The 25,684-nt window shown below is 40.1% G+C and overlaps 1 protein-coding gene across 1 annotated transcript in view; it reads left to right on the forward strand.

Moving 5' to 3' along the window:
• LOC149222822 (uncharacterized) overlaps nt 1-25,684 on the forward strand; it is a 496,388-nt gene that overhangs the window by 192,458 nt on the left and 278,246 nt on the right. The window contains exons 13-14 of the mRNA XM_089387688.1: nt 23,212-23,313; nt 23,500-23,595. Coding sequence (XP_089243814.1) covers nt 23,212-23,313; nt 23,500-23,595 — 198 coding nt within the window. The remainder of the gene's footprint in view (nt 1-23,211; nt 23,314-23,499; nt 23,596-25,684) is intronic.

Raw genomic sequence — 25,684 nt, forward strand, 5'->3', positions numbered from 1 at the left:
GATATCATAGCTTGTAGCCTTCTAGTTTATGTTTGTGGAGGGAGAATAGTGTGTTTGGTTTGGTTTGAGACTAAAGGGAAGAAGCCTTAAAACTTCCATTGTTGGGGCTATCCATGAGATGCTAGCAGAGGTGTGGGAACCTGGATACGTCGGAGGAGACCAGCAACGTCAAGGCATTAGTTGTAATCTCTTTCTGAACTTATATGAATACAACTATTGATTGATTTCCTACATTAAGTGTTATCTTACATTTGATGGCTTAATATTCCTTGACCTTTTAAGTAGGCTGAATGCAATTTGTATGCTATCATGTTTGTTGTTGTTGTTTGTTTGCTTGTTTCAGGTATTCGAAGGAAGGAAACGAAAGATAGTTGGAGTAAGAAAGCAGGATCATCACCAAGCGGAATAGCGTTCTAAGAGGCAGGCCCTCTTATTTCATTCTAGTCTTGGTTGCGATGCTTCAACGCACCATTGGCATGCACAAGTCAAATTGGCATCTCATGCTCTTTTTAGCTCTGTGGGCTTACTGAACCTCGACCAAAGACACAACTGGTTTCACACCATTCCAGCTAGTCTATGTTTTGGAAGCAACTTTACCGATTGAGTGTGAAATTCCCTTACTCAAGCTAGCTGTCAAACTTCTCCCCGAGACCTCACCTCAAGAAGAGCGCCTCTTGTATTTAGAATGATTGGATGAGACTTGCTGTCTTGCTGCTTTAGTCATTGAAGCACAGAAAAAACGGGTTAAGTCCCATTTTGACCAGTCAGTCTCTCCTCGTGCTTTTTCTGAGGGTGATTTGGTTTTACTATATGATCAAGCTAATGATAAGCTGGGGGCAGGTAAGTTCGAACCCATGTGGCATGGGCCCTACATTGTTAAACATGTGTTACAGAAAGGGGCCTATGAGTTGATTGATTATGAGGGCAATCCTTTAGACAAGCCCCGTAATGGGCTTTATCTCAAAAAGTACTATGCCTGAGTCATCTTGCATGGCTACTTTTGTACAATAGTGTGTTATTCATTTTTGTGCAGTGTGGTTTGGTGTGTTGTTTTTCAAGTAGCTTTCCTGCTTATTATGTCTTTGCCTACTTTGCAGATGTCTGTGACTCCTCACATCAGTTTCGCTGATGGTGCTTGCCATAGTACCCAGAATCTATCATCTGCGGCATGGGCCATTTATGACCCCCATGGTGAGTTGATTGATCTTCAAGGTATTTGTTTAGGTTGAACAACTAATAACATTGCTGAGTATAACGCAGTTATCGAATTGTTGTTAGAAGCCATTGCTCTTAACATTTGGGAATTGGTTGTCAACCTTGATTCACAACTTTTCGTTCTTCAACTCAACGGGCAATATTCCGTCAGAAACCCTCAGATATTGAGAATGTATTTGCATGTTCGTCTATTGGAGAGAAATTTTGATTACATTACATATCATCATATTCCTAGACATATGAATACATTGACAGATGCATTAGCTAATTGTGTGTTGGATAGATATTTGTGAAATATGTGAAAAACGAAACATTTGTACCATAGTAAGCAAGGAAATATAGCATATATATATATATATATATATATATATATATATATATATATATATATATATATATATGTTGATAATGTTTGTCATACATCAAAACCCCAAAAAATAAAGTGTTCAAGTACATCTGTGGCTCGCAGGCCTAAAAAATGTGAAATGATAGACCTATGAACCACTCGGCATGGTGCTCATGATAGCATGTAACCGCTCATACTACATGAGTCAGCAGTCGATGGATCCGGTCTGATACCCCTACTGTGTGCTGCTGATACTGTCGTGGGATGTTACCCACCCGGCATACTTTGGGATACCTCTGGTCAATCCCTCAAGGAAATAAATGCAAAATTTTATTTTTTGAATATATTAAAATGCATTTAAATGAAAAATTTTAAATTTCCTAATATTTTAAATTTTGACGAATGAGATTAAAATAAATTTTGATCGTCATCAACGGTCGAGATCGTTTTGACAAGGATCACTTGAACTAGCCGTTGGGAAATTTATCTTTAAATAGGGGGTCAGTTGTCAGTTGAGATCATCCAATCTTTTGATCGTGTACTAAGCGAAAAGCTCTCTCTTGTAATCTTTTTTTTTATGAGCAATAAAGAAAGACTTTGGGGTTAAATTTCTGCTGGTGTTACTCTTCATCGAAATGCTGTAAGATGTATTATTTTCATGCATATATTTCTTTTTGGCCATTGATATAGCTTTCTGAAGAGCGATCTGAGTACAGGTATCTTGCTCAGTCGCTGGGGTTTGAATGGTAATTTAAATTTTGAATATAATAGCAGGTATCTCTATTAGATCTGAATTTTATTATTGTTCTCTCGCTCTATGATTGACGACTGAATTGAGTTTTGCAGGAAAATCCTTGATTATCAGATCATCGAGCGTTTGGGGAAGTTCTTGGCTGAACCAGCCAACTCCCGATCCACGTTTTCTGAAGAGCCCAGTTTGATTTTGATCCCGGGCTTATCATAAGATATTTTTATGGGTGATGCATGAAGGGTTTCAAGCTTAGTACCTCCTTTAAAAATCCAAAATTTTTTAATTTTTCTGTGCTAAATCATTAGATCCGGCTGTTGAGAGCCGCAAATCATCAGATCTGGGAGCGGAGTCAGACTCACACTCCCTAGATCTGATAGATTTGCCATTTTTGTATATAGATTTGTAATTTTCTTCAGTTTTCTGACTTTGGGTTTTAGGTTTTTTTGAGTCATTGTGTATATCGTTTGGGTGCTTTGTTTCTACCAGTGCAGGTCGCAGATCTGAAGGTGACGTCTAAATTTGAAGCCAGATCTAGGCCCTAAAGGGTAAGATCTGGCCTCAGAAATCGGCTCTTGCAGGGGTATTTATTTCAGATCTGGAGAATTTTTGTGGGGTTTTCATCAGGCAAATCTGAAGCAAAAGGATCTAAAATTTTTATTAGGTTTTCTGGAGAATTTTGTCATCTGTCTGCCGCTGCCTGGGGTTTCATTTTCACAAAAAAAATTTGAATTTTTTTAAGGCCTGCAACTTTTTTGCTGCTGCCATACATCTGTGCTTTCTCTTCATGTGGGCTCATTCTTTGCGTTTCTGCCATACTCACGCAGTCTTTTGGTCTCTACGATTTCACCATTAGCATCTTCTCCAGCTCCCTTTGCTCAGTATCAGACCTGCGTATTCCTTCGCATTTCTCCTCAGCCACAGTCTCATTTCTCATCATTTGCTGCTCTTTGACTAGTTACCTACGCAGCTGCTTTTCCATCATTGTTTGTTCTAAACCCCCACCTCTCTTCTGTCCTTATCCGTAGCCTTCCTTTCTCCCGCCAACAACCTTTGAAATTGAATCTGCAGCTCCATTCCCTCTTGCTTATTCACCCTTGTCCATTTCTACTCCTCGCTGTCACCTCCGCTCCTGCAAAACACATCAAAATCACGTGGCATCCATTATTTCCCCATCCGCTGGCCATCCCACGCTGCCTGCTCCAAAATGTATGCGCTGTCCAACTGCCATCCCTCCATCGATTTCCTCTAAGCTTACGTGTTGCCCATCTGCCCGCGTCTTTTCCCTACACCCCGCGATTCTCCTCTCCATCATCGTACACCTTCCTGTCTGCCCGTCGACTCTCCTCTGCAGCCTCCAAACTCTGTCGATTCGCCTTCAATCTGCAAGCACAAGCTCCATAAGCTGCCAAGCCTGTGTAACTCTTCACTGTTCCTCCGTCGGCCATCACCTGCACACACACACAATTAAACAAATAAAGATTTTTTTTCTTATATGCGTGGGTAGGGTTTTAGGTTAGACTTTTTAGTTTTTTTTTTCGTGTTTTTTTTTACGGGTTAGAATAGATTTCGATTTCCCTTTTTTAGGTTTCCCACATACTTTCTTTGTTTAAGATCTATATAAATAATAAACTAAATAAAAAAAAAAGTTTTGATTTAGTTTTGTTTTATGATTTCATTTTGTAACAAAAAAAAAAATCTAAAAAAAAAATAAAAATCCTAAAAGGCATAAAAAAGGGTTAGTATTTAGGTTTTGATTTATTTTGTTTAGACTTTCCAAAAAAAAAAGATTTCAAAAGTCTAAAAAGAAGGTAGTGAAATAGCAGGATCCACTCCAAAAAGAAGGTCACTAGAACGGAAACATATCCGAACTGCTTCAAGTTTTCGGCCTTAGCTTTGGATAGCTAGCGCTTCATGTTTAACTTCATGGCTTCCGCCCAGTTGAAGATAGTCAGCGCCGTACAGTCTATAGCATACTGAAACTTGGATTTGTTGGACTCATTCTATGCCTGAGCCCTAGCCACTCGGTTTATGGTCAAAAGCAACACTTTCAGCACAAGATCCCAAACACTCATGATCGCTATCTTGCTGCTCTTTGATTGACTGGTTCCCCTCTTCGGGATAGTCCAGTGAGGAAGTAGATGTCAGAAGTTTCCAATACCACTTCTTGGTCTCGGATTACAAAAACTTCCCAATTGACATCCCAAAGATTGATCAAATACTGTAGCAACTCCGGTTGAGCCCGAAGACCTGGTGTGAGGAATAATTTTAGGATCCCACAGTTCCTCAGGGCATTTAAACAATTTGGGTCTGCCAATGCCTGTGTATCAATTGCCTCATGCTCTCGTTCCTTCCAATCAACCATTTTTCACTGTGTTTTCCCTGTAAAAACCATAAAATTAAGTCAGCATTCATCCTTGGCTAAAGAAATTTGGATCAAAGTAGAGAAATTTGGGAAAAAGATTGAAATTTTTGTGTGAACAAAACTGACGCGATTGTTTTAAAAACAGTAGCACTGACGACGCGATTGACAGAGTTAATGACCCTCGATCGACGTGATTTTGTGATTGGAAATTGCGCCGACCGAGGGCGACTTTTTTTGCTAAATCCTCCTCCATAAATCCAAAAAATAGTTAAAAACAGGCAAAACAAGCATAAAAATGAAGCTAAGGGTCTTAGCTCTTACCTGCAACTAACGGATCGTCGAATGGCCTCCTGGATCTGCTGCAATCTGCTCCTGAAAATCTAGGGCACAAATGGGTGAAAATGTCTCCACACAAGGTAAAAAGGTAAAATGGTAAAAATTATTTACTTTTTCCCTCTTTTATTCATTTTTCATGAAATATTAGGGTTTTAAAGGCATTTTTAATCTATTTTACCTCAGAAATTGGATAATACGTTTACCTCTTGTGTAGCGACAGGTGACAAGATTGTTGATGATGGTACTAGAGTCGCGTTTAAGCTCTTTTCTCGATTTGTAAAACTCAAATGAAAATATCGCCGAGTATTTTTCCCTTTCTGACTCATTAAAGAGAATAAAATGGGGGGTCCGCTTTCAAGCTCTTTTTTGACTCCTTAAACATGAAAATATTTCCGAGCTCTTGTCGTTTTGAACTCGTTAAAGGTTGCGAAGCGTCGTTTACCCGATATACGTTTACCCTTTTTTTGGGCTGGGATAAACTATTTACGAAAAAGGTACTCCTTGACTGAAATGGTCAAGCGGTTCTCTCAAGTATCGTTTTCTATCTTTTCAGGCTCGAGAGACACAAATGTATGAAAAGGGACCATGTGGAGTTTTCTTTTCTATGTCTTTTCAAACTCTCTAAACATGAAAAAGATACCAAGTTACACTTTTGTCGGACTCGTTAAAACATTAAAACGACATCGGATTTGTCGCCATGACGAACATGAGCTTCTCCTTCCTAGGGCTCACTAATCTTACTAGGTCGGATTCATCCAAAGGATTGAATTACAGTGCAATCACATGCTATCCCCTTCAAGCTTGCGATTAAAAAAAATTGGGGTACCTGCCAGAAATGGTGGGGGAAATGGGAAATTCTATCAGTTATGTCGGAAACTCACTCTTGAACTTGACACTTTATACTTCGTGTTGGGTTGGAATATCCTCACTTCATCTTTGACCTTCCTGGGTTAGGCCATTCATTATTGCCTTCCATTTGATCTCTGCCACGTCATCATGACCTCCGATCCCATGAATCCAAAAGCTGCCAAACTTCGGAGTCGTGTCGCGGATATGTTCAAGAGTTGTCCTTCTGCAGTTACACTCATTTCTGATTCTTTGTATCATTTGAAATCATTGCATCCCTTTGTCTCGTGTCGATGATGTGGGATACATCATGGCCCTCTTTCGACACGGTCACTTCCTGTCGACTTCAGCTCATTATCCAAGAAGCTGCCTGAGAGACTCCCTTCCAGTACCTTAGAGCTTGCATGCCCTAATGGCAAGTTTTTCGCACTCGACAACAAGTTCACATCATTGGCTTTCGATTGGGTGATTTCACGAGCGTTCAACTTTAGTTCCTTTATTCACATTCCATGGATTGTGCTATTAGTACCTTGAGAGCCTTCAACTATGTGATTTGGAAGGCTAGAATTTCTTGCCTTCTATATGAGCATGATCTCAAAATTTATGTCGATAGTGTGGTAGTTGTATGCGCAGATGTAGATCCGCTTAAGAAATACAAAAAGGAGATGGCGAGGCAAAGAGGCTGATTCTCAATGGGGTTCAAGATCACGTGGTGTCTCACATAGCTGGCAAAGATACTGCCCAGCAGATGTGGAAGGCACTTGCTACGCTGTACGAAGGATTTTCCGAGCAACAGAAGCTGTATCTTGAGGAGAAGATGAGATGCATGAGGATGCAGAAAGGGGAGTGTATAAACCCCTTCCTTACTAGGCTTCAGGATGTTTGGGGCCAGTTGGCTTCAGTAGGATCAACGCCCCAACCTACAAAGTTTGTACAATTAGCACTGAACAATGTTTCTGAAGATTGGCAAGTTTTCATCCAGAGTACATTGGGCAGAGAAAAATTGCCAAATTGGGAACGTGTGTGGCCTAATCTACAGCAGGAGGAGATGAGGTGTGATCTGGTGAAGGTCACGATTAGTGGCAGTAGCAGCAGTGGGACGAAGCAAGTGAAGGAAGAGGAGGACGTGGCCATTGCATCAAAGGGGCAGCAGGAGCAACACAAAAGAAAGAAGGACATTTCGAAGATCAAGTGCTTCAAGTGTGGTGAGCTTGGCCACTACAACACTCAATGTCCTCTCAGAAAGAAGGACAAAGAAGAGAAGCAAGACCAACATGCTAAATCTGTTGAGATCGACAGGTTGTCTTCCAGACTGGAGGAAGAGTTTGCCATGATCACTGGGTTACCCCTAGGGGTCAGGTGGGGTGATCTAGAGTTGTAGCCCCAGAGAGCTACAGGATGGGCATGATTCTTGAGGAGGTCCACCTCATGAATCAATACCTTACTACGGGAGCCCAAGGCATGTAGTAGTAGGATGGATTAGTGGCAGTTGGTGCAGTCAAGTGCCAGAGTGACAAATGCCGAAGCTAGTAGCAAGTTAGAGATTGAACAATGCAGAGCAGAGTTGGCAACAGTGCAGTTGGCATAGTGCATAGTCAGCAACAACTTTAAGGCTTTAGTGACAACGCAATGGCTAGCAGCAGTCAGAACTTAGATGACGGATGCATCATACTGACCACAATTGGTTTAGTATTTTGGATGCTTTTCCGTTGCAGTTGTTGCAGTTGCAGTAGCAGAAGATGGAGAAGGTTGCAGTGTAGATGCAATGTTGGTAGCAGCTCAATAGGGCCAGCAACAGCACGAATGCAGCAATCAGAGTTGCACAGTGGTTGGTGGGCAGCAACAACTAGACATCAACAACACAGCAGGAGATGGTGCAGAGATAGAGTGATGGTTCAGTGGGTTGTAGCACTAGAACACATTCCTCACTAAGAGGGAGTGTTTATTTCTATAGCATTTGATGTGTTATAGCCTCAAGATTTTGCATAGAGGCTAAGACACATGCATTATCCAATACCCATAAATCGTTTGATAAAATTCCACCTAGAGATGTTTAATTAAAATAATTAATCATTTTTAATGTATTCCTAAGTCTAAACTTAGGAAATGTGATTAATTAAAGGGTATTAATTAAATCTGGTGTGAATCTTCTAGAAGAAGACGAGGATCAACTCCTAGTTAATCTTAGCCTTTGATTATGTTTTAATCTTGGTCGTTGGTGCTCCAACGAAGAGATTATAAGAAGATTTTGGGGGGCATTTGGAGAACACAGTGGAGACATCGAGATAGTGATATCAAGAGATCAAATTTCTCAAGAGTAGCAGCATTGAGTTTCCGGAGAGAGATCAAGTGGTCTTCTTGCAGTGAGGGGCAAGGATAGTAGATCGGAGGGAATTTTTCCAGTTCCAAAGAGTGCAAGGTAGAGAAGGGAATGAAAGGTTCAGAGAGGCAGCGTAGTGCCATGCAGAGGCAACGTAGAGCTTTAGAGGGACTTCGAATTTTTGTTGGGAGAGTCAAGATCTAGTGCCAGAAGCTGGTGTGTGAGACCAGAGAGCCAGAGAGTCGAAGTTCCAGAGGAAAATTGACTAGCAAGAAGAGTGACGCAGAGATTGCGCAGAGGCAGCATGGGGCTAGCCATCTAGTGTTGATTTGGGGTAGCATCGGATGTGCTCTAGCCACGAAATTTGGTGGAGAGGTTGGGGCACATGAGATCTCCAATAACCAGAAAGGATTTGGGCAGATTCTAAACAGATCAAGAGATATTAAAATAATTAATATTTTTAATGGAGTCCCTAAGTCTAAACCTAAGTTGCACGAAGCGCTGAGATGTTTTTGAGTTTCCGAAATGGGTACGCTTAGAAACATCGCCTCCCAAAAATGGAAACGTCAACCGAAACGTCATATGTGTTTATATATATAAAAAGAAATTGATGAATAAGTGAAAAACATATTATTTTGAAAGAAAAAAGGGAATAAGACCCATAGATGACAATTTAGAAGGAAAACCAAGTCTATATTAACTCTCATAGATGATTACATGATGGTCGAGTTTCAGTTGAGTTTCAGCTGAGTTTCAGAGTTGCAGGTACGGGTACGTCCCGAAACGTCGGGTTCGTTGAAGTTCCGTGCAACATAGGTCTAAACTTAGGGAAAATAAAATATTAATGTGCATTAATATGAGTCTGTGTTAGAATGGTCCAAAAGACATGGATCAAGGCAGATCTAATCTTAGCCATTGATTAGGGACTTAATCTCGGCCGTTGAGATGTCAACAGGAAAAGTATAAGAGGAGGCTTGAGGGTCACTTGGAGAATACACTAGATGATCAATCATTCTATTCTCTAGAGCAGGGTTTGCTAAGAGAGATAGAATCAGTGATTGAGAGAGCAGCTGAGGGACATTGAGTACAGAGAAATAGAGAAGGCAGAGATTGTGTCGGGAGAGCAGCGTAGCAGCCAAGGAGGGTGACACAGAGCCAGCAAGGGCTCACGTAGGGCCACATAGAGGTAGCCAAGCGTTGCGCAGAGCACCAGAGGGGCCAGCGCAGCTGACACAGGCCCAGAAAGGCTGACGCAGGGCTAGCGTGAGACAGAGAGGGGTTGACGCTGTCCAGATTAGCAGACACTGGGGTTGTAGGAGTAGTTTTGTGCTAAAGAGCTGCCGGAAGGGTTTTCCGAGGTTTCAGCGAGGATATTTCTCTCAAATTGTGAGGGATAGCTGCTAAGGAAATTCTCTGTTGGGTAGGCCAGTTTCGGCACCTAGATTGTACTTTGATATTGCTTAATAAGAAAACCCTCAGATAGCTGCAGCGGTTTTTCCGCATTGAGTTTTTCTGGGGACATTGGTCCAAAAATAATAGTTTCATGTGGTGTGTTTGTTCTTGTTTCTTTTAGTTACTAATCTGTAATATGTTGAGCATGCACTGGTGTTTATTTTCAGTATTTACTTTGTAAATAACTTGTTAAAGAAAAATAACAAGTAGGTAGGAATAAATGAGAAAAAGTGCATGAGGGGTTTCTAAACTAAGTAAATTTAGAAACTTCAACATCTAGAGCCTGGATCAGATTTGGATCACCAGTGACATTGTGAGATTTTTCTGACTACCTCTTTGCCAGTTTATTCCTTGTATCAAATTGCCAGTTTGGGCATCTAATGATTTGTACTCAAATTACTACTACATAATAATAAAACCCTTAGCTGTTGCATCGGTTTTCCCACATTGGGGTTTTCCGGGGACATTTGTCCAAAAACAATGGTGTAATTGTGTGTGTGTGTTTATTTCTCTCTAGTGCAGTATTTAGTTTCTGCAGTATTTTATTTTGTGTAGGTTGCAGTGTATATATTTCGATATTTGCTGTAGAAAACTGCAAGTAAATTGTTTAAAGCAATTTAACAAATAGGAGAAATATCATCAGTTTGCTGCAGTAGGAATTGGGTCACCGATTTTTCACACACATGTGATTTGATGGAGCCCTTATATTGTGTATAAATATAAGGTGGTGGAGAGTCATTTAACATATCCAAGAAGCATCTTTCATAGTCTTCACATCAATAAAGGAAGCTCAAGTGCAGGAATGCGAGTTTAGGAACACGTGAGTGCAGGAATGCGTGAGTGCAGGAACGTGAGTGCAAGAATGCGTGAGTGCAGGAATGCGAGTGCAGGAATACACGAGTGCAGAAACACGTGACTGCAGGAACGCCAATGCAGGCAATGCGAGTGAGGACAGAGCATGTAGCAGACTACACCGGGGTGACGCAGAAGCTGAGCAGGGCTAGGTATGTATTGTATTGATGTGCTAAGGTTGAATTGATGCTAGTTGATGGTGTCCTAGGAGAGGAAAGTTTGGAAGTTTGTTAGCAGCCATGTAGAGGGGTTTCCTAGGTGGTTGGATGTGCTACATCAAGGATTGGTCACTCGTGGTCTATTTGAGGGCAGTGTGAGAGTGGACCAAGTGTGGATATTGGATTGGGAATTTATGGTCTATTGGAGGACAACGTGATAGTGCCCAAGTTGGAGCCTAGTGTGCACCATATTCATGGACTTAGGTGGTTGCTAGAGTGGCAGATGTTGAGCTCATGGGTCTGATCAACGAGGAGAAGTTTGTGCAGCCCTAGACTTGTGTGTGGAGAAGGACTTTTATAGTAGATGATGAGAAGTCCTCCTAGCCTGTGTTCATTGTGGGAGATGGACATCTTGCAGTGATAGGTGGAAGCCCTCCGTGTCCTATGTGTTGGAAATACTGAGAGGGGGGTGAATCAATATTTCTTTTTCCGACTATTGTTTTACTAGTTAAACATATATGTTCAAAACACAAGATGAACAACAAGAATAAATGCTTTTATTAATATAATTTTTGTAGTAAAATAGATATAATATATAGATGGTTGCAATTGGTTGCCCATCGCCAACATGGACTTTTGTGAGGCTCCAACCTCCAGAGCTCCAACTCTATTTCGCCAAGGCACCAATCTTGGACTTAGGAGCACCAAATCCCAAGGACTTCAATCCTTCCTGTTCCTGAGACATCAGTCCGCAAGACTCCTATCCTATTTATTTCTGAGGTATCAACCTCAAGGACTCCTATCCTTCTTACTTCTGAGGCACTAGCCCCAAGGATTCCAATGCTATTTACTTCTGAGGCACCAACCCCAAGGGTTCTGACCCAATCTTCTCAAGGCACATTCGATAATAATGTTCTGCTCTCAGAACTCTTCTCTACTAAGTTCTGTCTGTCTATAGCTTCACTGTTGTCTCCATGCTACAACATCAATGACAACTAATCCTCTTATGAAGAAGTTTTTACAACTTCTTCATATTGTCCACACAGAGTTCTTCAATAGCCTTCATGCTCTCTGATAATGTCTTCACACAACTTTTAGTCAGTCTATTGTAGCTGCACTAAGCACTGTATAAAGAACAACTTTCTGTTCAAGCTTATGTTCTCATTGAAACATTGAATGCTTTAGCATGACTGTTTCTCTGTTGGCTACTTCTCCTCTTCGATTGTCTACTGTCCTGTTGGTCCTTCGTCCCTCTTTCTGTTCTGCTGGACCCTCTTTTTGTTCTGATGGACCCTCACACAACCTATTTTTCTTCCAACTTATTTCAACAACCTTCAACCACACTTATGTTCTCTGCTTTTCCTGTTTTATTCATTCCCCATGCCTCTGTCTATTGGTTCCGCTTTCCACCGCCTCTTTGGCTTCCTCCTCGGTCGCTGTCGTTTCCTCTAACTCGCTTGATCTTTCAGCTTCCCTCCTTGGTCGCTGTGGCTTCCTCTGCGCTGGCTTTCCATTCAGCTTCCTGGCTTTTTGGTCGCTGTGTGTCAAAACTGTGATAGAGCCCTGTTTTTTTTATGATAACAGGCATTCACAGAGGCAACATTGTTTAACGGACATGCCACATTCCAATCGCAATCGCAATTGGCTTGATTCTTGCCTTCTGAACTATCAGGAACACTACTTAGTGTATTTTTGCCTTCAAACCACGCGCAAGCCAAATATTCAATTACATAGGAAATAGGAGCAAAAACAAGCAAAAATGCTAAAGGGCAGACTTCAAGAATCAATACACTCGCATCTATACTGTATCGGGTCTGCAATATAATCGCAATCGGCGCTCAAGACTTCCGGGGGTCCTTTATACATCGAGACCATGGCATCACCGATGGCCGACGACCGATCCTCCACTGGACGCAATATTATATTAAGCCATGTTACAATGTTTAAACAGGTCCACATGCTTTGTTGGAATTAGCGCTTTGCAAGGTCCGATAGGCAGATGTGATATATAATACAACGTTTCATAATGCGCAATGGGTTCATATATATATATATATATATATATATATATATATATTTGCAATTGCTTAAGGCCCACATACATAACCATATATATGAAAGACTATCCAGACTACATCTGTTTATATACCCAGACATATATGTCGTCGGGTCCGCATATATGTATCGCAATCGGGGGTTTGGGGTGATGGCACATAGTCGAACCGCCGATTTCCACTATCGCCGATGTTTATGTATATGTCCACTCCGATAGTTTATTCTGCACACACATATATAAACTCTGCCTTTCCGCTTCGATAGTGTATTGCATATATGTATGGTTTTGACCGCCGATAGTGTTAAATACATATATATTTGGTTTTTGGCCTCCGATAGTGTTAAGCACATCCTTTGCTCCTTTGATAGCTCCTGATAGTGTTAAACGCATATATAAATGGGTTTTATGCCGCCGATAGAGTATATAGCCTTGTCTATATATGTTTTTACCGCCGATAGTGCATATAGCATACATGAGTTTTATGAGTTTGTGACATATATTGCTCCCTATAGTGTAAATGCATCCATATATATGATATATGCTCCCATAGTGTTATCTGTGGCATATGTGGCTCCGATAGCTCATTTGCATGCATATGACCCTTTTGTGGCATACATTGCTTTGATAGCTCCTGATAGCTGTTAAATGCATGCATATATATGTTTGCGCTTCGATATGCTCTTTGATGGCTCTGTTTTCTTCCTCTGATGGCTTTGTTTGCGTCCTCTGTTTGCTCTGTTCTTCTTTGGCATATATATGGCATATATATATGCTCTGTTCTACTTGCTCTGTTTGCTCCTGTACCTCCGATAACTCTGTTTTGGCATATATATATATATATATATGGCTCCTCCTGTAGTCCTCTTGGTTCTTCTTGGGCATGTATTACATGCAATGCTCCTTCGATATGTCTCCTCTTGCTCCAATGTGGCTCCTCTGGCTTGGCAGTGTCTTTCAAAGACCTCCTTTGGTTACTCCTCTTGCTTATGGCTTAGCTATCCTGATGGCCTTGCTCCTATCTCTTCATGGATTTGCTCAGCTTCCCCTTGGCTTCATGTCATCCTCTGGTATCTAGAATATTGCCATATTGACATCAATGACAACCTAGGTCAACAATCTCCCCCTTTGTTATTGATGGCAATATTTTTCTTCTCTCCCCCTTTGACATCAATGGCAAAGGAGTGCTCTGGGACTCCCCCTATCAAACTGCTTTTGTTCTTCATGAATGGTAGATCTTCATGGGTTTGTGACTCCCCCTATCATAATGCTCTTCTTCTTTTTACTCAAGATAGAAGGATTGATGCTTTATCACCAATTTGCACATTATTTCCTCTTCATGTCTCAGAACTGCTTTATCATGGCTTCAACAATGCTTAAAGATGCTCTACTTTAATGCTTTCATTCAGATTGCAAATGGCCATACACCAAGTGTCCAAGTCCAGGCTTTTATGCTTCAATCCATATTGCTGTCTCCATAGGCAGAATTGAGAGACCTTCATAGTCCGGATCAAGAGAGACTGCCACTGAGATTGCCTTTCTTGTTGTCATTCTTCAGATCTGAGTTCCTTTGTGTCACTGTGCTTTTCCTTGAGTGACTACCATCCAGTATTCAACTTCACTGCATTTGGATGAAAAGGTGAGAGGTTGTGCCTTACTGTTGCTATATTTTCTCAGTGACCAGTCTTAGCATAAGTTATATTTGACTGCACCACACTCTCCTTTCTATGAGCCATCTTGTCCTTGTGTTCTTGTACATATCTCTGCATGTTATTTCCCTAGCAGATTTAGATATCTAGTCTATGACTGTCTTTTAAATACAATTGCTGATTTGCATCTTTATGCAATGCTTCAGTTTTGTTATATGCTGCCAATTTCTCTTATTTCAATACTTCATTTCAAATGTATCTGTTTGTTTGAAGATTGCCTCCATTAGTGTCTAGAATTTATCTGTTCTCACATTAAATCCTTGAGTCAAGACATAAACTTCTGTGATAACAACACCATAGTTGTTTGCTTTATTTCTTTAGTGTTAGATGCCATTATTTGTTGTTCCAAATACTACTTAGAGATTAAGTGAAAAACATCTTTAACAACAGTCCAAAGAATGGTTACAGGATCTTATTCTTCAATGGAGTACTCCTAAGAAATGATCTTCATCAAAGAAAGATTGTTAATATAGCTCAATAAGGATTTCATCAGGACCCTTTTCACTAATAGCTTCTGCAATAGTGATCAAGAATTACAGGCCCCCCTAACTATATGCATCATCTCCTTTTGGCAGAGTCTTCCCATCAAATGCTTAGATTGTCAAAATTCAGGCCAATGACATATGATTTTGGCTAGAGAGATCAAGGGACTTTCGGATTGTATTTGCTTTCTTCTCCATACTTGTGTAACTTTCTTCTTTTGCATTGTTCTAGCTTGTGTAAGAGCCCATGTTAAGTTACAATCACGTGCCATATGACCAATGTTATGACACTTGAAGCATTCTACATTGTTCATGAATAAGAATTCATGATTTCTTCCTGCAAAATTGTTTCTTGGAGATTGTTGGGGACTATAATATCTATCTCTATGATATGCTTTATAGTCTTTTGCCATGTGACCAAAGTTTGTACAAGAATAACAATAACCAAAAAATGAACTTTGGTACCTGGGAGATGGAGATTTCCTTGATGTACTTCTGAAGCCTTTTTGCCTTGAGATCCTTTGATGATAACCATTGCCTCCCGCATCTTTGACATCATCTATATTTCTTCTTGGAGTAGGATTTCTTCTATTGTAGCCTTGATTTTTCTCCTTGCCTTTGCTGGAACTGGGAGCATCACCATTTCTTTCTAGCTTCTTCACATCCTTTTTGTTTAAAGCATTTTCATTCTTGTTTGAGGATTCACCTGCATATCTGAGACCTGATTTATCAAATGGACATCTGTGATAGCTGAGCATGTCATCCAAGGCTTGGGAGCTCTTCAAGATTTTGTTCATCCCTTCAACCTTTGTTCTGAGGAAGACAATCTCTTCTTCCAATCTTTCACACTCATTATTCTTCTTAGCAAGTTGTTTCTCAATTTCTTCCTTGATACGAGTAACTTCATCTTCTTCTATTTTAAGGCAGATGATATTTGGCTTCATTTTGAAGATTTCTTCATTCTTTGCTTGACTGCTTTCCATCTCTTCCTTGATCCTTGTAGTTTTACATGTTTCAGCCTTGAGAAGCTTGATGTTAGATTTTAATTTGAAGATTTCTTCATCCTTTGCTTTCAGTTGACAGATCATGGTGTTTCTTTCCTTTCCTGCTTCATCAACCTGTCCTTCTATGACTTCCAATGCTTCCGTGGTCTTTTCAGCTCCTTGTGCTTGTTTCCTTGCTTCTGATAGTTGAAACTTGAGAGAGGAGACCTCTACCTTGTACTGACCAACCTCTTCTTCAAGTTTGGCAAGCTCTTCATCCTTTTCTTGTATTTGAAGCTTGATGAGGTCAACTTTCTTCCTTGTTTGATCTTGGTCACCAACTAGAGCTATCTTCTTAAGTTTCTCATTTTCCTTTTTCAAATTGTTAATCTCTTCCATGGCAGTCATAAGTTGAGCGAGGAGTTCTTCCACAAAATCTTTTTCATTCTCTTCATCTTCTAGGTCTGTTTTAGCCTTGATGTCATCATTCTCATGTTCAGCTTCTATGACGGGTTCTGGATTTCCTTCTAGATTTCCATCATCTTCTTCACTGATGGTCATGGTCAATGCACCTTTTGAGTTCAGGTCATGAAGTTTATCCCATATACCCTTTGCTGATGAATATTTTCCTAGATTGTTCTTTAAAGAATCAAATAGTCCATTCAAGATTGCCTTCATTGCTTTTGCATTGTACTCCTCGGATTCTTCATCCATCTTGCTATCAACAATCATTGATTTCCAGATTTCAGTGCCTTGAGTCTGTAAGAAATTCCTCATTCTTGCTTCCAATATATTAAAGTTCCCATTGAGCCTTGGAGCCTCCTCAAATTGATTGTCTTCTATTTTAGTAGTAGAGGGAGACACATCCTTAGGAGGATTGGAGACTTTCTTCCTTGACTTCGCCATTTGTGTTCTAAAAGTCAACCTTCACACTGTTAAGCTTTGAATGAAGGTACCGGCTCTGATACCAATTGTTGGAAATACTAGGGGGGGTGAATCAGTATTTCTTTTTCCGACTATTGTTTTACCAGTTAAACATATATGTTCAGAACACAAGATGAACAACAAGAATAAATGCTTTTGTTAATATAACTTTTGCAGTAAAATAGATACAATGTATAGATGGTTGCAATCGGTTGCCAAGCACCAACTTGGACTTTTGTGAGGTTCCAACCTCCAGAGCTCCAACTCTATTTTGCCAAGGCACCAGTCTTGGACTTAGGAGCACCAACTCCCAAGGACTTCAATCCTTCCTGTTCCTAAGACATCAATCCACAAGACTCCTATCCTTCCTATCTCTGAGGCACCAAATCCCAAAGACTCCAATCCCTCTTACTTCTGAGGCATCAACCCCAAGGAATCCTATCCTACTTATTTCTGAGGTATCAACCTCAAGGACTCCTATCCTTCTTACTTCTGAGGCACCAGCCCCAAGGACTCCAATCCTACTTACTTCTGAGGCACCAGCCCCAAGGGTTCTGACCCAATCTTGTCAAGGCACATTTGATAGTAATGTTCTGCTCTCAGAACTCTTCTCTACTAAGTTCTGTCTGTTTATAGCTTCATTGTAGTCTCCATGCTACAGCATCAATGACAACTAATCCTCTTATGAAGGAGTCTTTACAACTTCTTCATACTGTCCACACAGAGTTCTTAAATAGCCTTCATGCTCTCTGATAATGTCTTCAAACAGCTTTTAGTCAGTCTACTGTTAGCTGCACTAAGCTCTGTATAAAGAACAACTTTTTGTTCAAGCTTATGTTCTCATTGAAATAGTGAATGATTCAACATGACTGTTTCTCTGCTGGCTACTTCTCCCCTTTGACTGTCTACTGTCCTATTGGTCCTTCGTCCCTCTTTTTGTTCTGCTGGACCCTCACACGACCTATTTTTCCTCTAGTTTATTTCAACAACCTTCAACCACACTTCTGTTCTCTGTTTTTCCTGTTTTATTCATTCCCCATGCCTTTGTTTATCGGTTCCGCTTTCCACTACCTCTTTGGCTTCCTCCTCGGTCACTATCGTTTCCTCTGACTTGCTTGATCTTTTGGCTTCCCTCCTTGGTCGTTGTGCCTTCCTCTGCGCTCGCTTTCCATTCAGCTTCCTGGCTTTTAGGTCGCTGTGTGTCAAAACTGTGACAAAGCCCTGTTTTTTCATGATAACAAGCATTCACAGAGGCAACATTGTTTAACGGACATGCCGCGTCCCAATTGTAATCGCAATTAGCTTGATTCTTGCCTTCTGAACTATCGGGAGCACTCCTTAGTGTCTTTTTGCCTTTAAACCGTGTGCAAGCCAAATATTCAATTACACAGGAAATATGAGCAAAAACAAGCAAAAAGGCTAAAGGACGGACTTCAAGAATCAATACACCCGCATCTATACTATATCAGGTCAACAGTATAATCGCAATCGACGCTCAAGACTTCCGGGGGTCCTTTATACATCGAGACCATGGCATCGCCGATGGTCGACGACGGATCCTCTAATGGACGTGATATTATATAAAGCCATGTTACAATGTTTAAATGGGTCCACATGCTTTATCGCAATCGGCGCTTTGCAAGGTCCGATAGGCGGACGTGATATATAATACAACGTTTCATAATGCGCAACGGGTCCGTTATATAATATATATATGTTGCAATTGCTTAAGGCCCGCATACATAACCATATATATGAAATACTATCCGGACTACATCTGTTTATATACCCGGACATATATGTCGTCGGGTCCGCATATATGTGTCGCAACCGGGGGTTTGGGGTGATGGCACATAGCCGAACCACCGATTTCCACTGTTGCCGATGTTTATGTATATGACCACTCTGATAATGTATTCCGCGCACACATATATAAACTTTGCCTTTCCGCTCCGATAGTGTATTGCATATATGTATGGTTTTGACCGCCGATAGTGTTAAATACATATATATCTGGTTTTTGGCCTCCGATAGTGTTAAACACATCCTTTGCTCCTTTGATAGCTCCCGCTAGTCTTAAGCGCATATATAAATGGGTTTTATGCCGCCGATAGTGTATATATCCCTGTCTATATATGTTTTTACTACTGATAGTGCATATAGCCCTATATACATGAGTTTTATGAGTTTGTGACATATATTGCTCCCTATAGTGTAAACGCATCCATATATATGATATATGCTCCCATAGTGTTATCTATGGCATATATGGCTCTGATAGCTCATTTGCATGCGTATGACCCTTTCGTGGCATACATTGCTCCGATAGCTCCCGATCGCTGTTAAATGCGCATATATATGTCTGTGCTTTGATATGCTCTCCGATGGCTCTGTTTGCGTCCTCTGTTTGCTCTGTTCTTCTTTGGCATATATATGGCATATATATATGCTTTGTTCTGCTTGCTTTGTTTGCTCCTGTAGCTCCAATAACTCTGTTTTGGCATATATATATTATATATATATATATGGCTCTTCCTGTAGCTCCTCTTGGTTCTTCTTGGGCATGTATTACATGCAATGCTCCTTCGATATGTCTCCTGTTGCTCCAATGTGGCTCCTCTGGCTTGGCGGTGTCTTTCAAGGACCTCCTTTGGTAACTCCTCTTGCTTATGGCTTGGCTATCCTGATGGTCTTGCTCCTATCTCTTCATGGATTTTCTCGGCTTCCCCTTGGCTTCATGTCATCCTCTGGTATCTAGAATATTGCCATATTGACATCAATGACAACCTAGGTCAACACTATGTTGGTCTTCATTGGAGCAGCGTAGGAAGACTATAGTGGGCTGAAGTCACTGAGTAGCTGAGGAGCAGTAGTGGGCAGTTGAGAGTTGTTAACAAACGGAGTTGTGAACAACTCGATAGGAGTCTCGATGTGTTGATGTGTTGATGGATGAATGATCGTAGTGAGCAGATTGATAGCTGAGGTTCAATGGCCAGATAGACATGGAGCATTAATAGAGGCAGGAGCTGCGGATCGGGAGCCGAAGGACCGGGCAAGTATAGGGTATGACCGAGGGAGCTGAGAGAGTCGACTACATTAACCAAATGGTCAATGTATCTTGTTGAGGGTATATTGGTTTTCAATGGACTGACACCAAGTCCCAAATTTGTATCTTGTACTAGTGGATGTATGAGGGCCATTATCCCTAGTACGGGAGCCTTAGACTATTGTATTGTATGTTGATTAATATAACAAAGTTGGGTTGAAAATTGTAAAATGTTGTCCATATTTTATGCACTAGTAGATTTATTGTTGTTTATATTCCATTGTGCATAGATTTATTGTTGTTTATAAAGTAGTATTGTTGTGATTCTTGGTTTGGTAGCATCAGAGATTCTAAGATTTTATCCTAGACCCAAGATCGTGGAAGAACAACATTCAAGGCCTTGCTATATGACAATGTTGGTTGGTAAGATGAGATGCAATGAGATAAGCTGAAACAATAGCTTATGCGATGGCTTACCAATCCAACTCTTCTTATGAGAATTCTACAGTATGAGAATGTCCAAGTACCTTGTATGGATTATGAATACCTCCCTAGTTAAGAGGGAGTGTTGAAATGTGTAACTAGGTCCGGTCTTCATAATGTCTAATGTAATCATGGTTTTATATGATGTAAAGAGAAAAATAAAGTTATTATTATAATTTAGCATGGGTTTCATGCTCAAGATTATTTTATTTGTAGGTAAAGCACCCATTGAGTGCTTCTAGGTTTTGTCATTGAGTCAAAGAAGTCAATTGAGTGATTGTAATATGTATAAGACCCATTTGGGCATCATGTATCAAGTCAAAGAAATTTTGTGTAAGTCAAAAGTGTCATAAAAGACCCTCCAAGACCTTGTCAACATGCAGTCAACAAGTCGACCTTCAAGAAGGAACAAGTCGGCCTCATGATGATAATTCGGCTCCGAGGAAAGTGTATATATACAAGGAAATCAACCACATTTAAGATCATCTATCAAGCTCACAAGAAGTCGATCAAGGAAGAAGAAGGAGCCTAATACCTAGTGAAGAAAGAGCAGAAAGAACGAAGTATTGAAGAGACCGTTTTTGGGCCATTTCCATCTCACACCTGTGAGAAAATCAAGGCAACCAGATCGAAAATTGCAGTCATCTTAGAGGTCGAAATCAAGGTTCAAAAGAGTCAAAATTGCAGGCCAAATTATCAAGGAAGAAAGGGATGACCAAGCGAAGGAAAAGGAGGCTAGATTTACCATTATTCTCTCACACATGCCAACTAGGGTTTCTACAATAGAGGCTGAACACTGCAGTGCTGAAGCAGCTAGCTGAAATTTTGAGGAAAAGTCAAAATCTGAAGTGCTGGAACAAGTTTGACTAGTGTTGACTTTGTGGAAGAAGAGCTGATCAAAGAAGAGTTTTCGACTTGGTCTTGGAGGGATCTTTGTCAAGGGTCATAGGTCTTGGAATTCATCATTTGAACATTCTATAAGAAGAGAAGAATTCTTGTGGTTTTTCCTCTCAAGAGGAGAGGTTTTAGTGCTGGCTTGCAACCTACATTTTGTGTACTTGTCTCATTGTTTTTGATTGTTTGGTTGTTGTTTGATGATTAAAGAACACTATAATAATCAAGTAAAGAAGATGTAATGTTCCTAAATAGGAATACAAGTGATATAAGGCATATAATATGTGCAACAAAATATAAAAACGAAATACACATTAAACACCCATGGAAATGCTGTAAATAAGGAACTGTTGAGCCATTTTATTACTTCTTTGAGGGAAAAATACAATGGATAATAGAATGGTGCACCTAGGCTTGTCTCAATGGACAAGCATGACCAAACCCAGGTGAGAAATGGTCGAACCAGTGACTGCTCCAACGATTGCACCAATCTAAACTGAGTTGCCCAACAAACTATCTTTTCTAGTAAGTTCGAATGGCTGGAAAGTCCACTTCCCGTGCTTAGAAAATTATAAGATTTTAACCCCAGACTCCTTGGCCTAAACCCAGAATAACTCACGAAGGAATTTAGTTGGTTCAGACTTCTGAAATTCGACCCCCAAGGAGCCCAACTTCAACTGCAACTGCAAAACTCGGCCTGCTAAAATCTACTTGTATATCCTCCTAGAAATAGTCACAAAGTGTTGGGCTAACCCCTACTATAAAACCCTTGACTTCCCGGATGGGATTCTGGCCTGTAGCACCTGCTCCTAAGCTCCACGAAAATGTTGGACTGTTCCTTTGCGTTGTCCCCAAGCCCAGTGATTCGAACTGCTGGGACGTTGGCTTTGTTGGCTCCAAAACTCACAAGAAATGCTAGTCTACTGTTGCTCTCCCAATCCTCTAACTCTAACAACAAATGTCTGATCAATGATGGCTCCAACTCCTCCTGCGTATTCTTCAACTAGCTAGAAATACGCACTCCCTATTTGTGGCTGAATGGTAGTGTTGTAACACGCTCCCGGATCTCCTGAAATGCTTATGGAACTCCCTCCCTAGGGCGGGCATGAAAGGTATCCCGAAGGAAAGGTTGAATCTCCTACTTGAGAGATTCATGGCTAAATAGCCGGTTGACTCAGCTAAACAACAGAGCGAACAATCAAGTAATTTCGATTTGCAAGGTGTAAGAATGAATCCAAATGAGAGCTTCCTCCTCCTTTTAACTCCTTGGGCCTTCCTTGCCTCATGTGGGCCCCTCCATCCAGCTATTCGAATTCCCTCCAAGCCATTCGAATGGCCTAGTTCGAATTCACATGTGGGTGGCCCCCACATTCCACTAGTAGCCAAATAAAGTCAAATTTCCTCCTAAGTCCCTAAGTCGAAAATGCTGGGTTCTTTTCCTTAGCCAAAATTGTGCAAAATTGTGTAGCAACACCCTGTTACAAATGTATTTGAGAAGGGACATGACAGAAGATCTAACTACAAGTACATCAAATTAAGTAAAAAAACATCACAAGCAGCTATCAAAGTAAGAGAAATCACCTAATTAAGCTGCCCCTAAATTTCTCAACATTTTGAAGTCTTAACACAATGACTATTCCAACCAGTACATTCTGACTTACCAAACTTGAGCGCTAGTTCTAACCATTACACATATACTTCATCAGTCATTTGCTTTCATGGTAAGATTGTTGACTAGGTTGGGATGAAGTTTTCTGGTCAAGATGAGTTTTACTTTCACACATCAAGAAAATAAGAATACAGTTTACTATTGCCATCAAATCCGAAATTTGATTTCGAGGAAGCATAGAGATGTTTAATAGATCGTGCATAAATGGACAAAATTTATTCCTTCTAGCATATGAAAAAAAAATCATTGTATCTACTCTATCTTTTTGCCAAGATGGTTGCTTTTCTTAGTTGGATGAGAAATTTTCATTTGTGAATTGTTTATTTGCAGGCTGTGGGTCTAGTTGTAGCAGTTGATGATTTCGTTGAAGGTTTAACTATAGGTGCACCTGTGGCAGCTGTGTCATTTGGTGCATATGCTGAATACAGTGTGGTATGCATTCCTGGTGCAAAGTTGGAAACGAATGTGTCCTTTTTATCTATTCAGGGAGTAAATTTTTTGTTTCTTCTCTTCAACTATTGTTGCCTAGGACATTCATTTCTGATTTTGTATAGAAATTATAGATACTTTCTTGTCGACTCTTTGAATGGATTTAACTTATTTTTCACTTGACTGTAGGTTCCAGCAAAACATGTTATACCAGTTCCTAGATTAATTCCTGAAGTGGTGGCAATGCTTACATCAGGTCTCACAGCATCAATTGGATTAGAGCAGGTTTCCACTGTTGATCTCTTTCCTTCTATGTTTTTTCTTTTAATAACTTTCTATAAACATAAAAATGTTATGATACATCACTCTTACAGTATAAATTTGACTTGCACAAAGGGGCAGGACTGAGGCCTATTGGTCAACATACACCTAATTTGGGGGATTAAATACAAAATTGCAACCATGAAAAAGTGGCGTCATAATAACTCCCAACATCTTCTCCATCTATGGGAGGATATACAAAACTCTCTCTTTTATATTATGGACAATTCAGCATTCTAGAGAAAATGAAGCTGTTTATAGAATACAGTTACTACCACACATCAGAATGCATCTAATTTTCTATGCAAGTTTCTTAAAGAAGTATCTATCTTGATTTAAAAATATACTACTATGCCAATGTAAAACAAAGAACAAGTATATGATCTAGTAAAAGTTTTAGACCAAAGATCAAAGAAACTTCATAACAGGGAAATAGAGTGCTTACAGAATGATTAAAAAAGAAAGTAGCTACTTATGAATCATCATCTTTCACAAGAGAATCAAGAATCAGTAAGGACAACGAGTCTTCTGAAGAGGGGAAGATTGCATAAGAAGTGGAATAAAAGCAACAAAATGCATCTTTGAACCCATCAGCTCGCCTAACACATAACTACTAGTAAATCTCTGGGGGTTTACAGCCTGGTCTCCTCTCTGTAAACCGGGTTACAACTAGGAGGATTTGAACCTTGGATCTCTTAGTTTTCACAGATTTCACATTGCTTCGATCACCAATTGAGCTGCCCCACTGGGACCTTTAAAAGACAGTTTTATTAGAGAAAGGAGAACAAATATTTTCTTATGGAGAAGAAATAAAAAATTAAAGCTAAACTGGTAGTGATAAAAACTACATCTATAGGAGCTGCAGCACTTCATAAATGTAGCTGATCTGCTAAGCATAGAAGTCCCTGATGTATGCTTGTAGTAGTTACTCTACCCTAATTATTAAGCCAACAGAGAAGGTTGTGCATAGTGGGAATTTCATGCACTCGGACAATAAATCAGTGTTGCGAACATCGCGATAAAGTCAGGAAATTGCATTATTTTTTCCCAATTTTTACAACGATTTATTCCTTTGTGAAAAAATCACGATTAAATCGTGAGTTGACATGAAAAAATCACTAGTGCGCACACAAACATGTTTATAAAGTTTTTTCATTGGTTTTTTAATGTCATTTTGCAAACAGAGATCAAGTTAAAGAGCAAAGGAGAAGGAGAGAGTTAGGTAATGGTAATGTTAAATTCTTAAAGTAAAAGGATGAAAGATAAATGAATACTTTTACTTAAATTTTTAACATTACTATGAAATGACTCGGGGTGTTTGAGAGTGGTTCTGACCTCATTGGAATTCATATGGAGGAAGTAGAATTTTAGATCTCACTCAAAATCCAATAAACTTAACATTTTTTCAGGATTTTAGGATTGGAGATTGCAACATTTCCATCAGATTTTGTCATGTACCAGGATATGGAACTAGTATTTAATCAAGAACACCAAACTCTCTGTGTACCTTGATGTTAGTGGCATTGGTTGTCGAACTTCTCTATCATGACCCTACTAAAAATGTGCCCATCACTCAAACAAAATTTTGACTTGACATACCATGTTTTTTCTATCTTATTTTAATGCTTCGAGGGTGATATTGATGATGAAGATCCCAATATAGGCAATGATTTTGATGATAGGTAGGTATTTGTTGTATCGTGATTTCTTCTTGGATGCTAGAGGCCAGCTAGAGCCTTGTTGACCTCTACTGGTCAACTACCCATGCAGTACACCACCCTTTTCTTGGCAAAAAGGGGCAGCACCTGATCGACATATCCGTGCCATCTAGCAGTCATCAGCAACTTGATCAATCTAATTGTAAACCCAGTCTGCATGTATTAATTGTAAATAATCTTAGCAGATATGAGTCGTGTATGTGAATTGCCTAGGTGGACCTAACTTTCTAGTGGTAATCTACGTCCTGGAAGGTTTTTCGTCTCACCGATCCATGGATCGGCAGAGTTTTCCTTCAAACCTGACCCCAAAGCCGGGATGGATTTTGTCATTGGAA

This window comes from Pinus tabuliformis, chromosome Q (assembly GCF_031772625.1).
Source record: "Pinus tabuliformis cultivar Carrire ecotype Pingquan chromosome Q, CPIR1, whole genome shotgun sequence".
NCBI classification, from domain to species: domain Eukaryota; kingdom Viridiplantae; phylum Streptophyta; class Pinopsida; order Pinales; family Pinaceae; genus Pinus; species Pinus tabuliformis.